The sequence below is a fragment of the Coturnix japonica genome, chromosome 2, assembly GCF_054131305.1.
Source record: "Coturnix japonica strain WE chromosome 2, WE-NBRP24, whole genome shotgun sequence".
Lineage (NCBI taxonomy): Eukaryota > Metazoa > Chordata > Aves > Galliformes > Phasianidae > Coturnix > Coturnix japonica.
Window position 1 is genome coordinate 18,374,993 of NC_140664.1, and position 11,924 is coordinate 18,386,916.

At 45.5% G+C, this 11,924-nt stretch overlaps 1 protein-coding gene across 2 annotated transcripts; it reads left to right on the forward strand.

Moving 5' to 3' along the window:
- The first annotated feature begins 278 nt into the window (after nt 1-278).
- Nucleotides 279-10,181, forward strand: RRM2B (ribonucleotide reductase regulatory TP53 inducible subunit M2B). Of its 2 annotated transcripts, none has more exons than XM_015856152.3 (9): nt 279-400; nt 1,858-2,013; nt 3,265-3,381; nt 4,266-4,399; nt 4,809-4,903; nt 6,118-6,251; nt 7,719-7,823; nt 8,759-8,872; nt 9,326-10,181. In XM_015856152.3, the coding sequence occupies exons 1-9, from the start codon at nt 347-349 to the stop codon at nt 9,476-9,478; spliced, it is 1,062 nt and encodes a 353-aa protein (XP_015711638.2). In that variant the 5' UTR covers nt 279-346; the 3' UTR covers nt 9,479-10,181. The 2 variants fall into 2 exon arrangements, with proteins under 2 accessions (XP_015711638.2, XP_085393242.1); XM_085537116.1 differs by lacking the exon at nt 279-400 and adding an exon at nt 1,481-1,750.
- The last annotated feature ends 1,743 nt before the right edge of the window (nt 10,182-11,924 follow it).

Genomic DNA, 11,924 nt, shown 5'->3' on the forward strand with positions numbered 1-11,924 from the left:
TGTCGCATGGCTTGGTTGGGTTCCGTCGTGTGCTTTGTATCTCGCTGACACTTTGAGGCGATGTATCAGAGCCAGCTGAGAACGCTGCCTTGCTCAGTTCTGCTGGCTGGTAGTGCTGTAGCAACGCCGAAGCCCGGTGGGTGAGGTACGGCTCAGCCGGGCCAAAGCCGGGCCAAAGCCGGGCTAAGGGCCGGGTTAATGGCTGAGGGCCGGGCTGAGGGCCGGGCTAAGGGCCGGGCCCGGAGCAGTTTGCACCGCCTCCCGCCGGGCCCCGCCTCGCGGAGGAGGGGCGGCCGCGGCCGTTCCGCCCTCAGCCGGCGGCTCCTGCGGCCCAGAACCGCGGGCCATGGGGGAACAAGGAGGGCGAGCGGGCCTGCAGGAGGAGCCCGGGCCGGAGCGGGTAAGGGCGGGCGGGGCGACCAGCGCAGTCGGGCGGGGAGGCAGCGGCAGAGCGGAGTGAGTGCGGAGTGATCACACAACGGCCCCAGGCTCCGGCCCGGCCTCGGGGTTCGGTGTGCGCCCCGCACGGCTGGGGCCGGGCCGGCTCCTCTGCGGGCGAGGCAGAACCCGCCTCCGTGTCGGGAAGGGGAGGTAGAATCCTCTCTCCCCTCCTTATCCCTGGGTCTGAAGGGCGCTGCTGGGGAGCTGCCCGGGGCTCTTGCTGCGTCCTCAGGGCACGGTCAGCGCATCCGGGCCTGAGGGCGTGAAGCTAAAGGTGTGCGGGGGAGAAATACACCATGTCCTTACCAAGGCTGCGTTCCAGCTGTACCCAAGCTGATGGAAACTGGGATGTGCTGTATTAAGTACAAGCCTTAAATATACATATATACACGCACGCTTATGTCTTTAATCAGTGTTGTGCTGTTCCCTTAATGCAGCTGATTTGCTCTGACCTGACAGAAACAATTAGCAGAGCTTTGCTCTTCCCTCTGGGGTGCAGAACCACCAGGTGCTCCTGTGAGACCCCACCTGCTGCACTGTGTCCAGGTCTGGGGCTCCCAACACGAGAAGGACATGGAGCTGTTGGAGCAGGTGCAGAGGAGGGACATGGAGATGATTAGAGGGCTGCAGCACCTCCCCTATGCCAGCAGGCTGAGAGTGCCATTCTCTTCAGCTTGGAGAAGAGAAGGCTCTGAGGAGACCTTATACCGGCCTTCCAGTACCTGAAGGGGGCCTACAGGAAAGCTGGGGGTGTAGAGTGGAGCCTCTGTCGTACACAGTGAGGCTGGGAGAGCTCAGCCTGCTTGGAGAGAATAGAGGAGATGGAGCCAGACTCTTCTTTGTGGTGCCAGTGACAGGAGGTTCCACCTGTGCATTAAAAACCCACTTTCTTGCTGTTTGGGTGGTCAAACACTTCTTCTATACACCAGAAGTGTTTTCCAGGTTATCTTTCTACATGATGAGCCCCGTGTGCTGTTTTTTAGAGGCTCAGGTACATCACAGTGGGGTTGAGGTGCAGGCTGCCCTTGAGGAACCACTGAGCAGCACTGTCACCTTGCATGCGTCCCCACCATGTTTGACGGCATCTTTTGAGGGCGCAGTGCAAGTGCAGCTGCAGTTTCCTCCTTGTACTGCAGAAAAGTGTTCCTTTGGGTGCTCAAGAGGTGCAGCTGCTCAGGGGCTGGTTGATGTGAGGGGTGTGGAACAGAGCAGGGCAGAAAGGCAGTGCTGCTGCCTGAGCAGGGCACGGATGGAGGGCGAAGGGGCGAGCACCCCAGGGAAGAGTGATGCAGCCGCCTGTGGGAAGAGGGTGAGTGTCTGCCTGCGACAGTGGGCTTTTGGGCTGTATTTTTGTGACAGAGGGAAAAGCAGGGAATAGTAACAGCAGCCTTAACCAGGACTGTGCTTTATCTTCAGAGCTCCTCTCTGAGTGCAGCTGAAAATGGCTTGAAACCTCACGAGGAGCCTCTTCTCAGAAAGAATCCCCGTCGGTTCGTCATCTTCCCCATCCAGCACCCGGACATATGGAAGATGTACAAACAGGCCCAGGCCTCCTTTTGGACAGCAGAAGAGGTGAGCTTTGGGGCATGGAGCCTGGAGTGTCATCGCTAGCCCTGCTGCTGGCTTGTGATCTGTATGGGTTGGGGTTAGTTCTATAGATCATGAGGTACCTGTGCTGAAGTAGGACTCCCTTCAGGGTCAGTGGAAGGAAAGCGGCTTCCATCAGGTGGTTCAGCTGGACTGGTTTGAGTGTTAGGTTTAGGATGAGCGGAACTGTATCCTGGGACACTTCTCTGGGTATAGGGGGAACCGGTGTCAGAGGTATAGAGGCTGTGACCTGCTGCGGTCACTGTCTGCAGCTACCTCCTTGCTCATGTTAAAGATTCGGAGCACATGAGAATGCTGCTCTTTAATATTAGGCACTTATTTTTCAGAAAGGTGATGATGCTGTCTGGTGTCAGGAGAAGTTGATTTAAACAGTTATGAAACACTGAAACTCCTGCCTGAATAGCACTACTCTTACTGTGTCACTGCTTCCTTCTTCCACTGTCCCACCACTTGTCAGCACATTTCCAAATGAATTGGAAAGTTAGATGTAAAATTGGTTTGTGTGTGTATTTATGCATGAGGTTGAATATATATTTGTACATAAATTGTACACACACACACACAAGTCTAAAAGCTGCAGTTTTCCCACCTGGCCCCGCTTAACTGCTGCTGTGGCTCAGAAATGCCTCAGAAACAAACAGACAAAGAAAGATGGGCAACGCTAAGGAGCTTGTGGTTTTCTACCATGGTGAGAACCTAGTGTCACAGGCAATGCAGTTACTTTACACAGTAAACACAGTATCTACACGTGCTGTTCTTGGGTAGCATGGGGGCTGAACACCTGTCAAAAGCAACACGGCCTTCCATGCCTCTTTTGACACACTTAGGTACACATTTCTTGCAGTACAAACATTTATTTCAAGCAGAGTTTGTGAATGTCTCAGAGAGAGACCTGCCTGTAGATGCATGTTCATACTGATGCCAGTAAGGCTGATGCTTTTTGAAATCTGGTTTATTTATAACATGGAATTAAAACAATATATATTGAATGACAATAGTGTAAACTGCAAAGCAAACACAGGGTGTTGCTGTTGCAGAGAAAGTGCAGTACTGTGGTAGTTTATCGTGCTTGATATTTGCATGTATTTAAATTCTCTACATGCAAAGATTGTGCCAAAGCTCTGTCTCAGTCGTTTTACGAGGCCACTTTTGTTCCTACAGAATAACAAGCACAAAGGGATGGTAACAGTTCTTTGTCTTTTCTCTTTTCATTAGGTTGATTTATCAAAGGACCTTCCTCACTGGAACAAGCTAAAAGCAGATGAAAAGTACTTCATCTCTCACGTTCTTGCCTTCTTTGCAGCCAGCGATGGGATTGTAAATGAAAACCTGGTGAGAAAGCCTTACAGTTTGAATACTTACTTTATTAGCTATTAGCTTTACATTTGGGTTTTCTCATATTAATGCATATTAAATGAGTGTATTTCCTTCCCATCGTTTCACCTTTGCCAAAGGAAGTGAGCAGCTTGTTCTGCTCATTGTCTGAGATATGTCAGAGCCACTGTTGTCAGCAGGGCTCCAAATGGTGTCTCTTGAACACAGTTTTGAAGCTCAGCCTTCTGCCCGACTGCAGTTATTGGTGTATTAATAGAACCCATGCTTCTTCACATACGTGTGTTAGATGGGAAGTAACAGGGGGATTGTGCTGTGCCATGGTCCGTGTTCTTTATTTAGGTAAAACTCATTTTGTTCTCACTAAGTGGCATCCTGGAATATTTCAGCCCTACAGGTGGGTACTATTAAAATGGTGGGGAAACCTGTCTCCTGAAATCTGGGCTGTAGAATGTCTCACTGCAGGTTGTTGTTAGACCAGAAATGCTCGTTTTTAGATCTTGAGTATCGGTAACACAGATTATATGATAATGCATTTATAGATAATGCATGAAGATGTCATACTATTCACTTTTTAGTGCTGAACAGAAAAAGTGAGGCTTTGTTTGCTATGAAGTTTTTACTGCTGCAGCATTTTGCTCTTCCTGTGTGGCCACCGCACATCTGTGCAGTTCTTACATGGTGTGTGTAGCAGGTGTCTTTACTTCTGGCTGGCTTTCTGTGTTTGCTTCTGCATCGCACATATCCTATTGACATATTTGTTAATAAAGTAGGGCTGAATTGCTCCCTTCCCTTCTCTGTGGCTCAGGTCTGTTGTCTCTCCTGTTTGGCTCGTGCAGGGCCAGTTTTGCTGTGCTCACTGTCATGCTCGTTGGTTTTGGTAGGTGGCACGCTTTAGTCAGGAGGTGCAGATCCCAGAAGCTCGTTGTTTCTATGGCTTCCAGATCCTCATTGAGAACGTTCACTCCGAGATGTACAGCTTGCTTATAGACACTTACATCAAAGACCCTGAGAAAAGGTAAGTTTCTGCATGTGCTGCAGAGCCAAGGGAAATCCTTTAGCTAGTCTGGTGGCACTGTGGCTGGGTGGAAGTATTACTGACTGGTGACCTTCCATAGGAGTATTCAAAAGGCTGGCTAATATTTGTATAAAGCTGTGACTGCAGGCAGTGCAGACTGTGTGAAACTCTGTTAAGCATTAAACAGCCTCCTTGTGGTTATTGTACTGCAGAGGTACTTGCAACTGGCGTTTGTTCTGCTTCTTGTTGTCAGACATCGTATCTCTTCAAGGCAGGAACTCTTACTTGGGTTAGTTCAGAGCTTGTAGCATAATGGATTCCACTTTCTGGTGGAGATAATCAGGACAGATATATGTAAATCCATTCTTTGCTTTATTACTTTGGTGTTCTCTTTTTTTTTCTTTTGCAGGGATTTCTTATTTAATGCCATTGAAACAATGCCTTGTGTCAAGAAGAAAGCAGACTGGGCTCTGAAGTGGATTGAAGACAGAGAATCCACTTTTGGTGTGTATCTTCTTAAAAGCTCCTTCCTGTTGCACATCATGAAGTTGGTTCCTATTTTGTATGCCAGTGTTAAGAGCTGAACAGCTGAAGTCTTGCAAGCCCCCAAAGTTACCCAATCTTCAAACATTCTGGGGGCCCAGCCCTTAACTCAGATGGACTGTGAGATGTGTTATCTGAAAGCGACATGCTTAGTTAGTGCTTCCTTCCGGACTGTTTACCTTCAACAGGGTAACTGTGTTTGATTTCTTACACTGAGGGTGTAGTTGCTGTGTTTATTCTGTGGACTCTGAGCCTCTCAGTGTGCGCAGACATCGTGTTGTGCTGCTGACAGGGGATTTTGTTTCAGCGTAACTCATTTATCTGAATGTTAGTCAGATGGAGTGCAGTAAAAAACATATTGGTGTCCAGGAGGTGTTTATGCAGCACATCTCCCCTCCTGTCTAGAACTAACCTCAGAGGTTTTAGTGTTGTCAGAGAAACTCTTTCCTTAGTAACTTCTGTGATAGTTTGAAGTTCATGCTGAATTTCTTCAGATAAGCCAGCAGGTGGCATCTGCATCTCATCTGAGGCAGCAGAACAGATGGAATTTGGGGTTTATTGTTATTGTTTTTTGAAAACAAACAAAAGTCTGTGCAGTTCTCAGTGGTAAAAAAGGACAGCAGCGTTTAATGCAAAAGTTCTGCATATTGGAATATACTCAAGAATCTTCTGGAGTTGCTTAAATAGAGCATATACAATCTTGATCAATCAGCAATCTCTGCATTCATGTAGAGAACAGAAAAAAATGGGACTGAAAACACTGTGATTTTCTTGGATGAAAGGTGGGATAAGACAAATATTTGTGACTTGGTGAATGTTTTTCGTTTACATTCCGTATGTTGGTTACACAGCCGTTTTCCTGCCTCTTTAGAGAAAGAGATAAGCAGAACTAATACCTCAACCATTTCTGCCACTTGTGGCTTTTCCCTTCTGCTTTTCCTGCAGTAGTTTCAGTGTGTGCCCTGCTTCTGTTCTGTTGGGGTTGCCTGTGGCAAAGTTCTGTTGCACCTGTTGACCTTCTCTGCTGTGGGATCTGCAGAAAGATGTGGTTGGCTACAGCACCTGGTGCGGCAGCAGATACTTTTCTTCCAGCATCAGTCTGATGGGAATAGTGCACTGTGCTGTCTGGCAATGCACTCTTTCATGTCTAATGGAAAATATATTATGTTAAACAGGTGAGAGAGTGGTTGCCTTTGCTGCAGTTGAAGGCATCTTCTTTTCGGGTTCATTTGCTGCGATATTTTGGCTGAAGAAGAGGGGCCTGATGCCCGGCTTAACTTTCTCCAATGAACTTATTAGCAGAGATGAGGTAATGTATTGTGTCCCACATATTGTCTTTGAAGAAAAGTGAGTTTTAAGGAGAAAGACAGATTGCATTTGTAAATAACCCGTAGTTTTGCTAGTGCAGGTCACCTCTGTGGAGGTGGGTAAGCTTGGAGCAAGCTGAAAAGCAGAAAGGGAACAAAGCAGGTGAGTGGGTGTAGAAGTAGTATTTGGGCAGGGACGGGTCAAAAAGCAAATCCAGCAGTGAGTAGGGGATGCATGGCTGGGTGTGGTGGAACCCAGCTGACAGTGCTGGAGGTCAAGGTCTCTTATCCCACCCCCATCTTCCCCCAGTTATGGATCCCAGAGCTCACAGACGGCCACCTGCATCCATCACCTGCAGATATTGTTCCTCTCTGTGTCCTTACCCTACTACACAGGAATAAAATCTGGGAGGGAGCAGTTACAGGGCTGCATTACAGGGGAGTGCCTTTCAGCTGCAGAAGTGAGGTATCTGAGGGGTGCATGTCAACACACTGAAGGGGGGCTGTCCTCATGAGTGCCCTTTCTTTTCACTGCTACCTACTAGTTGGCAGCAGTTCCCTATGGCTGAGGCCTGTCTGTAAGGTAGCACACAATTTATGGCGCTGTCAGCACTGAAAATGCAGCAAGATCAGTTTTATTTGCAAGATAAATCTGCTAACGATTGAACTTATCAGAGTTCTAAAGGTCTGAAAGAATAAAGAGCTTTATCAGAATGGAGGTAATTTCAGTGGGTAAGATAAACTGATTTGAAAGGAGACATCTTGTGAGACGTCTTTAATCTGAAAGGCTTCTGTTGAAGAAAATGCTATGGCTGGGAAATAAAGCCCAACAATTCTTCAGCCTTGATTTCCTCGTGTCTTTTGTTTCTGTGAGTCATCACGAGCTGATCCATTCAAATAAGGAAGTATTTCTTTGTTAGAAAGATGACTTGCAGATGAATGGGATGCAAGTTCCCCCTTAGAGGAGTATAACTGCTCCTCTGCAGTATTGAACACAGAAAGATGGAGGGTTTTTTGAGTTCCCCTGGCATATTTCCATCTGCAAAGCTGTTAATTAGAAGGAGGAAGGCACGGCTCACACGGCACCTGCATAAAAAAAACAGGAAATACTGTTATAAAAGCAGTGACAGTAAAAGAATCTACACTGGCAAACTACAACATGAATGTTTTCTGATGCATCTGAGCAGACAAATGGTTGATGCTCAGTATGGTTTTGAGCTGCTCTCAAAATGGGACTGGATAAAGTGTGTGCTGATTGTTATTATAGATGGAACCTGTTGGATTTCAGATGTTACTAATGGAGCTTTTAACCAAGAATGCCCTTACAGTTCTGTTACATGTAATAACATAAGGACTGTCAAGAATCAAGCATGTAGGAAGCTTAAATCTAAACTGAGGCTGCCTCTAATTAAGAGCAAACTGTGTGCAGTAGGGAAAAACTATGTTGTTGTTGTTCTCTGTTATTTCAGGGTCTACACTGTGATTTTGCTTGTCTAATGTTCCATTATTTAGTGAACAGACCATCAGAAGAGAGGGTCCGGGAGATCATTGTTAATGCTGTTGAAATTGAACAGGTAAGCCTGGCCAGGTCAATGTCGTGAGCAGCAGCAGGGACTGTATGTGCAAAATAAACAAATTCAATTCCAACTTTTGGAATTTCACGTTTAATGCTTGGATCCCTGATGCATTCTGCCATTCTTTCCCTCTTCCTTAACTGTGACAGTAAAAAGCAGACACTTATGATACAGCTGTCAAGTAACTGTGAGAAGCTGAAGCTGTTTTCTTCCTTAAAAGCCAAAAAGAAGAAAACATTCTCTCTTGGTGAGGAGTTTACCTCTGACCTTTAGGATCTTTGTCTTTCCCTACTTGTATACATGCACCTGTTAGTCCTCTCTGAGAGCACAGGCTCTGTACTGTGCTACCCAACTTCAGCTACACAATTCTGCATTGCTGAGTGTTTTGCAGGACTTCAGCTTACCCTTTCTTTTCTGTTGTCATCTGACTGCTGTGATGATGACAAATGCCCTGGCCTTGCCTTACTGCAATGCAAGGTCTTACATCAGCACCTAAACATGCACATGGCTGAGCTGAGTGCTCGTGTATCACTGTCCTCTGGTTTGTAGTTCTATAATGGCTGCAAGCCAAGGAAAACTGGAGGTTTCTGGATCTATTCCTTCTCCCACTCCTCTGGTCTGTAGGTTTTATTGAAGTTGGAACTCAAGCTTTCATAGAAGCTCGGGATCTTGTGGGGAAAAAGAAAAGGAGAGGAGCACTCATAAAAATTCTTGTTCTTTTTCCAGAAAAATGTGCTAAAAATACAGGAATATACAAGCAACTACTGAAAGCAGAAGGCACTTGTTGAATTTAGTGATGCAAGTTATTTATTCAGACAACTGCCTGGGGAGCCTGGAATATCACAAATTGTGTTACTGTGAAACACAGGTGTCTTCTCTCTTTTTCTCTTCTTAAATTTCATTTCTCTAAATGTCATCTGTATTTTAACTTCCAGGAGTTTCTCACAGAGGCATTACCCGTAGGTCTGATTGGAATGAATTGCACTTTGATGAAGCAGTATATTGAATTTGTTGCAGATCGGTTACTAATGGAGCTGGGGTTCTCAAAGGTAAGAGATGAAACTGCAGAAACACTGGCCTGCTGGAGCAGCCCAGGAAAGCTGTCAGCACAAAGTGCTTTCCTGATGCACCTGTAAGCAGGTTGCATTTAGTGCTTGCACTTTTGCAAGCGACATATGAAACCACAACATTAATATATGTGCTTCCCTGTTTAAAAGAGCAAGAACAATTCAGGCCATTGTTTCTCTTGAGTTGTTCTGCAGATTTGTGTTGGGAAGTTATGCTGCGCTCACATGCTGTGCCCTTAGGAGGCTGATGAGCGCCTTGCACAGGTGAGCTTCAAACTCCTGGAGGCACACAGTATTGAACTTACTTACATCGTGCCCATAAATTCTACAGCATAATACATGAGGGATGACCTAATCTGAAATATGTATATATTTTTGTTACACACAGTTACCTTTGCAGAATCAGCAGTGTAATAATGTATTTTTTTCCCCCAGGTCTTTCATGCAGAAAATCCTTTTGATTTCATGGAGAATATTTCTCTGGAAGGAAAAACCAATTTCTTTGAGAAGCGGGTTTCAGAGTATCAACGTTTTGCTGTGATGGCAGAAACAATGGACAACGTTTTCACTCTAGATGCAGATTTTTGATGCCTTGGCAAATTAACAGTGACCGTCTCCCTCTCCCCATCTCGCTCTCTGCTGTGAAGTTGTCTCCATTTCCTCTGCTGGAGTTGGAGTCTACTGGGAATTTTTCCTGGGTTTTCATGTTGTTTTTTTTTTTGAAGAGTAAATGCATTTTGCTCTGTGCCATTAAAAAAAGGACAAGAACAAGGGGTTCTTTTTAAACAAATGGCAAGGCTTTTTAAAAGGATGGCCTTTTTAAGATTCCTGTGGTTAATCTGCTGTAATTGCTGTCTTTAAGGATGATCTGGGTACTGCTACTTTTTTGAAGACTTCAGTAGTGTTTTAAGAAAGCAAGCAGCTTGTTTACCTCCTATTGTAGTACTTTAGTCTGAAAAACAGATGAGGTATCGCTCTATGTATATATGTTGCTCTAAATTATTTTCATGGTTATTATTTTCATGTTTATAAATCTGATCAACAGTAAAAGCTCTTCCCTTTTGTCCTGCTGCAGATGGAGTAATAGTCCCCTATTACTCTGAGAAGACATGAGTTCAGTAAGGTAGGAGCTTGTTACACCCAGGGATACAGTTTGATCTCTTCTTTAACCTGGGTTCTACCTGAAACTGTATGAGTTTTGTATTGCAGCTGTTATCAAGCATGTCAGCAGACCTTGAATGGTCCTTGACAAAGCACGCCTGTTAATAGTGGAAACAAAACACATCCTGTAGTTCTCTGGCTTATGCTGTTTTTCATTGCTTCTATGAACAAGTGCCTTATAACACAGTTTGTGGTTCTGCTGCGCAGCTGGAGCAGCGAGCACTGGGTATTGTCTCTGTTTTCTCTGTTATTGATGAGAGGGAGAAGGCATATTGCTGCAAGGGATGGTTCCTTGAGGTGCTACAAACATGCTGCTTGAGCTCTGGAGAAGCACCAGTAATTTACTGGGGTACTTCAGTTTGTGTGTTTAATGCAACCCATTAAAAGCATTGTCACAGCGGAGCTTCTGCAGTAAGGTGTTAAACCTTTCAGAATCAGATCTTGAAGTAGCATGGAATGGCAGCATCTTGCAAAGGACTGCTGTTGGGTTTTTAGTGTATTCTAGTTTGTGACCCCAAGATCTGAAGTTCCTTTATACTGCATGCTGAGAATGGAGCATTTGAAGAAGACCTTAAAATACTGCAGTGATAAGGTGGAATGGATATTACTTAAGTACAGGTGGATTGTTTGCAAATAGAGAGCTTGTTTTTTCCCTTCAGGATGTCATAAGGGTAAATGAACTAGACAAAGAGTTCTGCTTTATTAAACCCAAGGATTTTTTTTTCACAAGATTAAGCAATTTGTACGAGAGCTTTTATAAATCCTTTCTGTTGTTGCAAACATCTTGTGCTGCTTTAAGTATACCTGGCATGAGATGAGCCGGCAGCGTTTAGTGGTGATGTGGTGGTACAGGGTTGTTTCCCCACCAGCCCGGATTAGCCACAGCCCCAGGTAGCTGCGCTCCATGAAGTGAGTTCACTGCAGCAGCATAGTTCCTACTGAGCAGCTTTCTCTGCTGTGAATGTTAGCAGCAACACGGACTTTTTGTTTGGCTGCAGTAAAATCATGGGATACGTAGTGAGCGTATGAACAGCACAGCTTTTGGTTTTATTGCTAGAGAAGAGCTTGCATCATTTGCAGGGATAGAGGGAGACCTGGAAAATACAGACAAAAGATCTGCTGTCGCTAAGTAATGTTCTGTAACTGCAAGAGAACTGTGGAATGCAGAGCTAAAATCCAGCGCCTTTTGCAAATACTGCTGTAAACAGTTCAGTTGTTGGAGGAATGGAAAACGTTTGGATGTCACTAAGAGAAATAAAAAGCTTTTTTTAAAAAATTTTTTGAGTGCTGTCAATGGGGAATGGTTTATAGATGAAACTGCTCTGTGCTCAGCTTCTGTAACACTTGAACATGGACAGGAACATGCCTTTGTTTGCTAGTTGTGTGCTATATTGTGGCCCAAAGGGATAAAATTAGGCTGTGCCAGAGAAACTTGGTGTTGTTAGCTGATGGTTTCTAGGAGAAAGCTACATGTGCCTGTATGCTGGGGGTGCAGCCTTCTGCCTTCTAAGGTGATTGGTTACTCCTCCCCTGTTTGGTGGCTGGGAAAGTGTTTGTTTGCTGTTCCACATGAGGCCTTGCTTGCTTGCCCCGCATCAGCCGCTTTCTGTGGGCTGAGGTGCAGCTGTTCAGAAGCCTTGAGTAAGGACAACCCCTGCTTTTATAATCCCCACAGCCACCTTTGCAACTCCTTGTGCTTTCCTTCAAGCAGAGGAACCTGGGTCTGAGGAAAAATGGATAAACTGATCAACAGTAGCCGCAGATGCTTAATACGAGCTGAAAGCATACCCCAGCCATCATGAAACAGCTGTGGAGTTCAGTAGGTGGGTGATAATTCCCAGCTCTAGCTGGAAAGAAAAACAGAGTGATGGGG

Excerpts from the sequence above, each read along its gene's own strand:
- RRM2B (XM_085537116.1), top strand. The coding sequence starts at position 1,691 with ATGGAGGGCGAAGGGGCGAGCACCCCAGGGAAGAGTGATGCAGCCGCC. Across the intron at positions 4,400-4,808 it reads ATCAAAGACCCTGAGAAAAG|GGATTTCTTATTTAATGCCA; the intron begins GTAAGTTTCTGC and ends TTTCTTTTGCAG. Across the intron at positions 8,873-9,325 it reads TGGAGCTGGGGTTCTCAAAG|GTCTTTCATGCAGAAAATCC; the intron begins GTAAGAGATGAA and ends TTTTTCCCCCAG.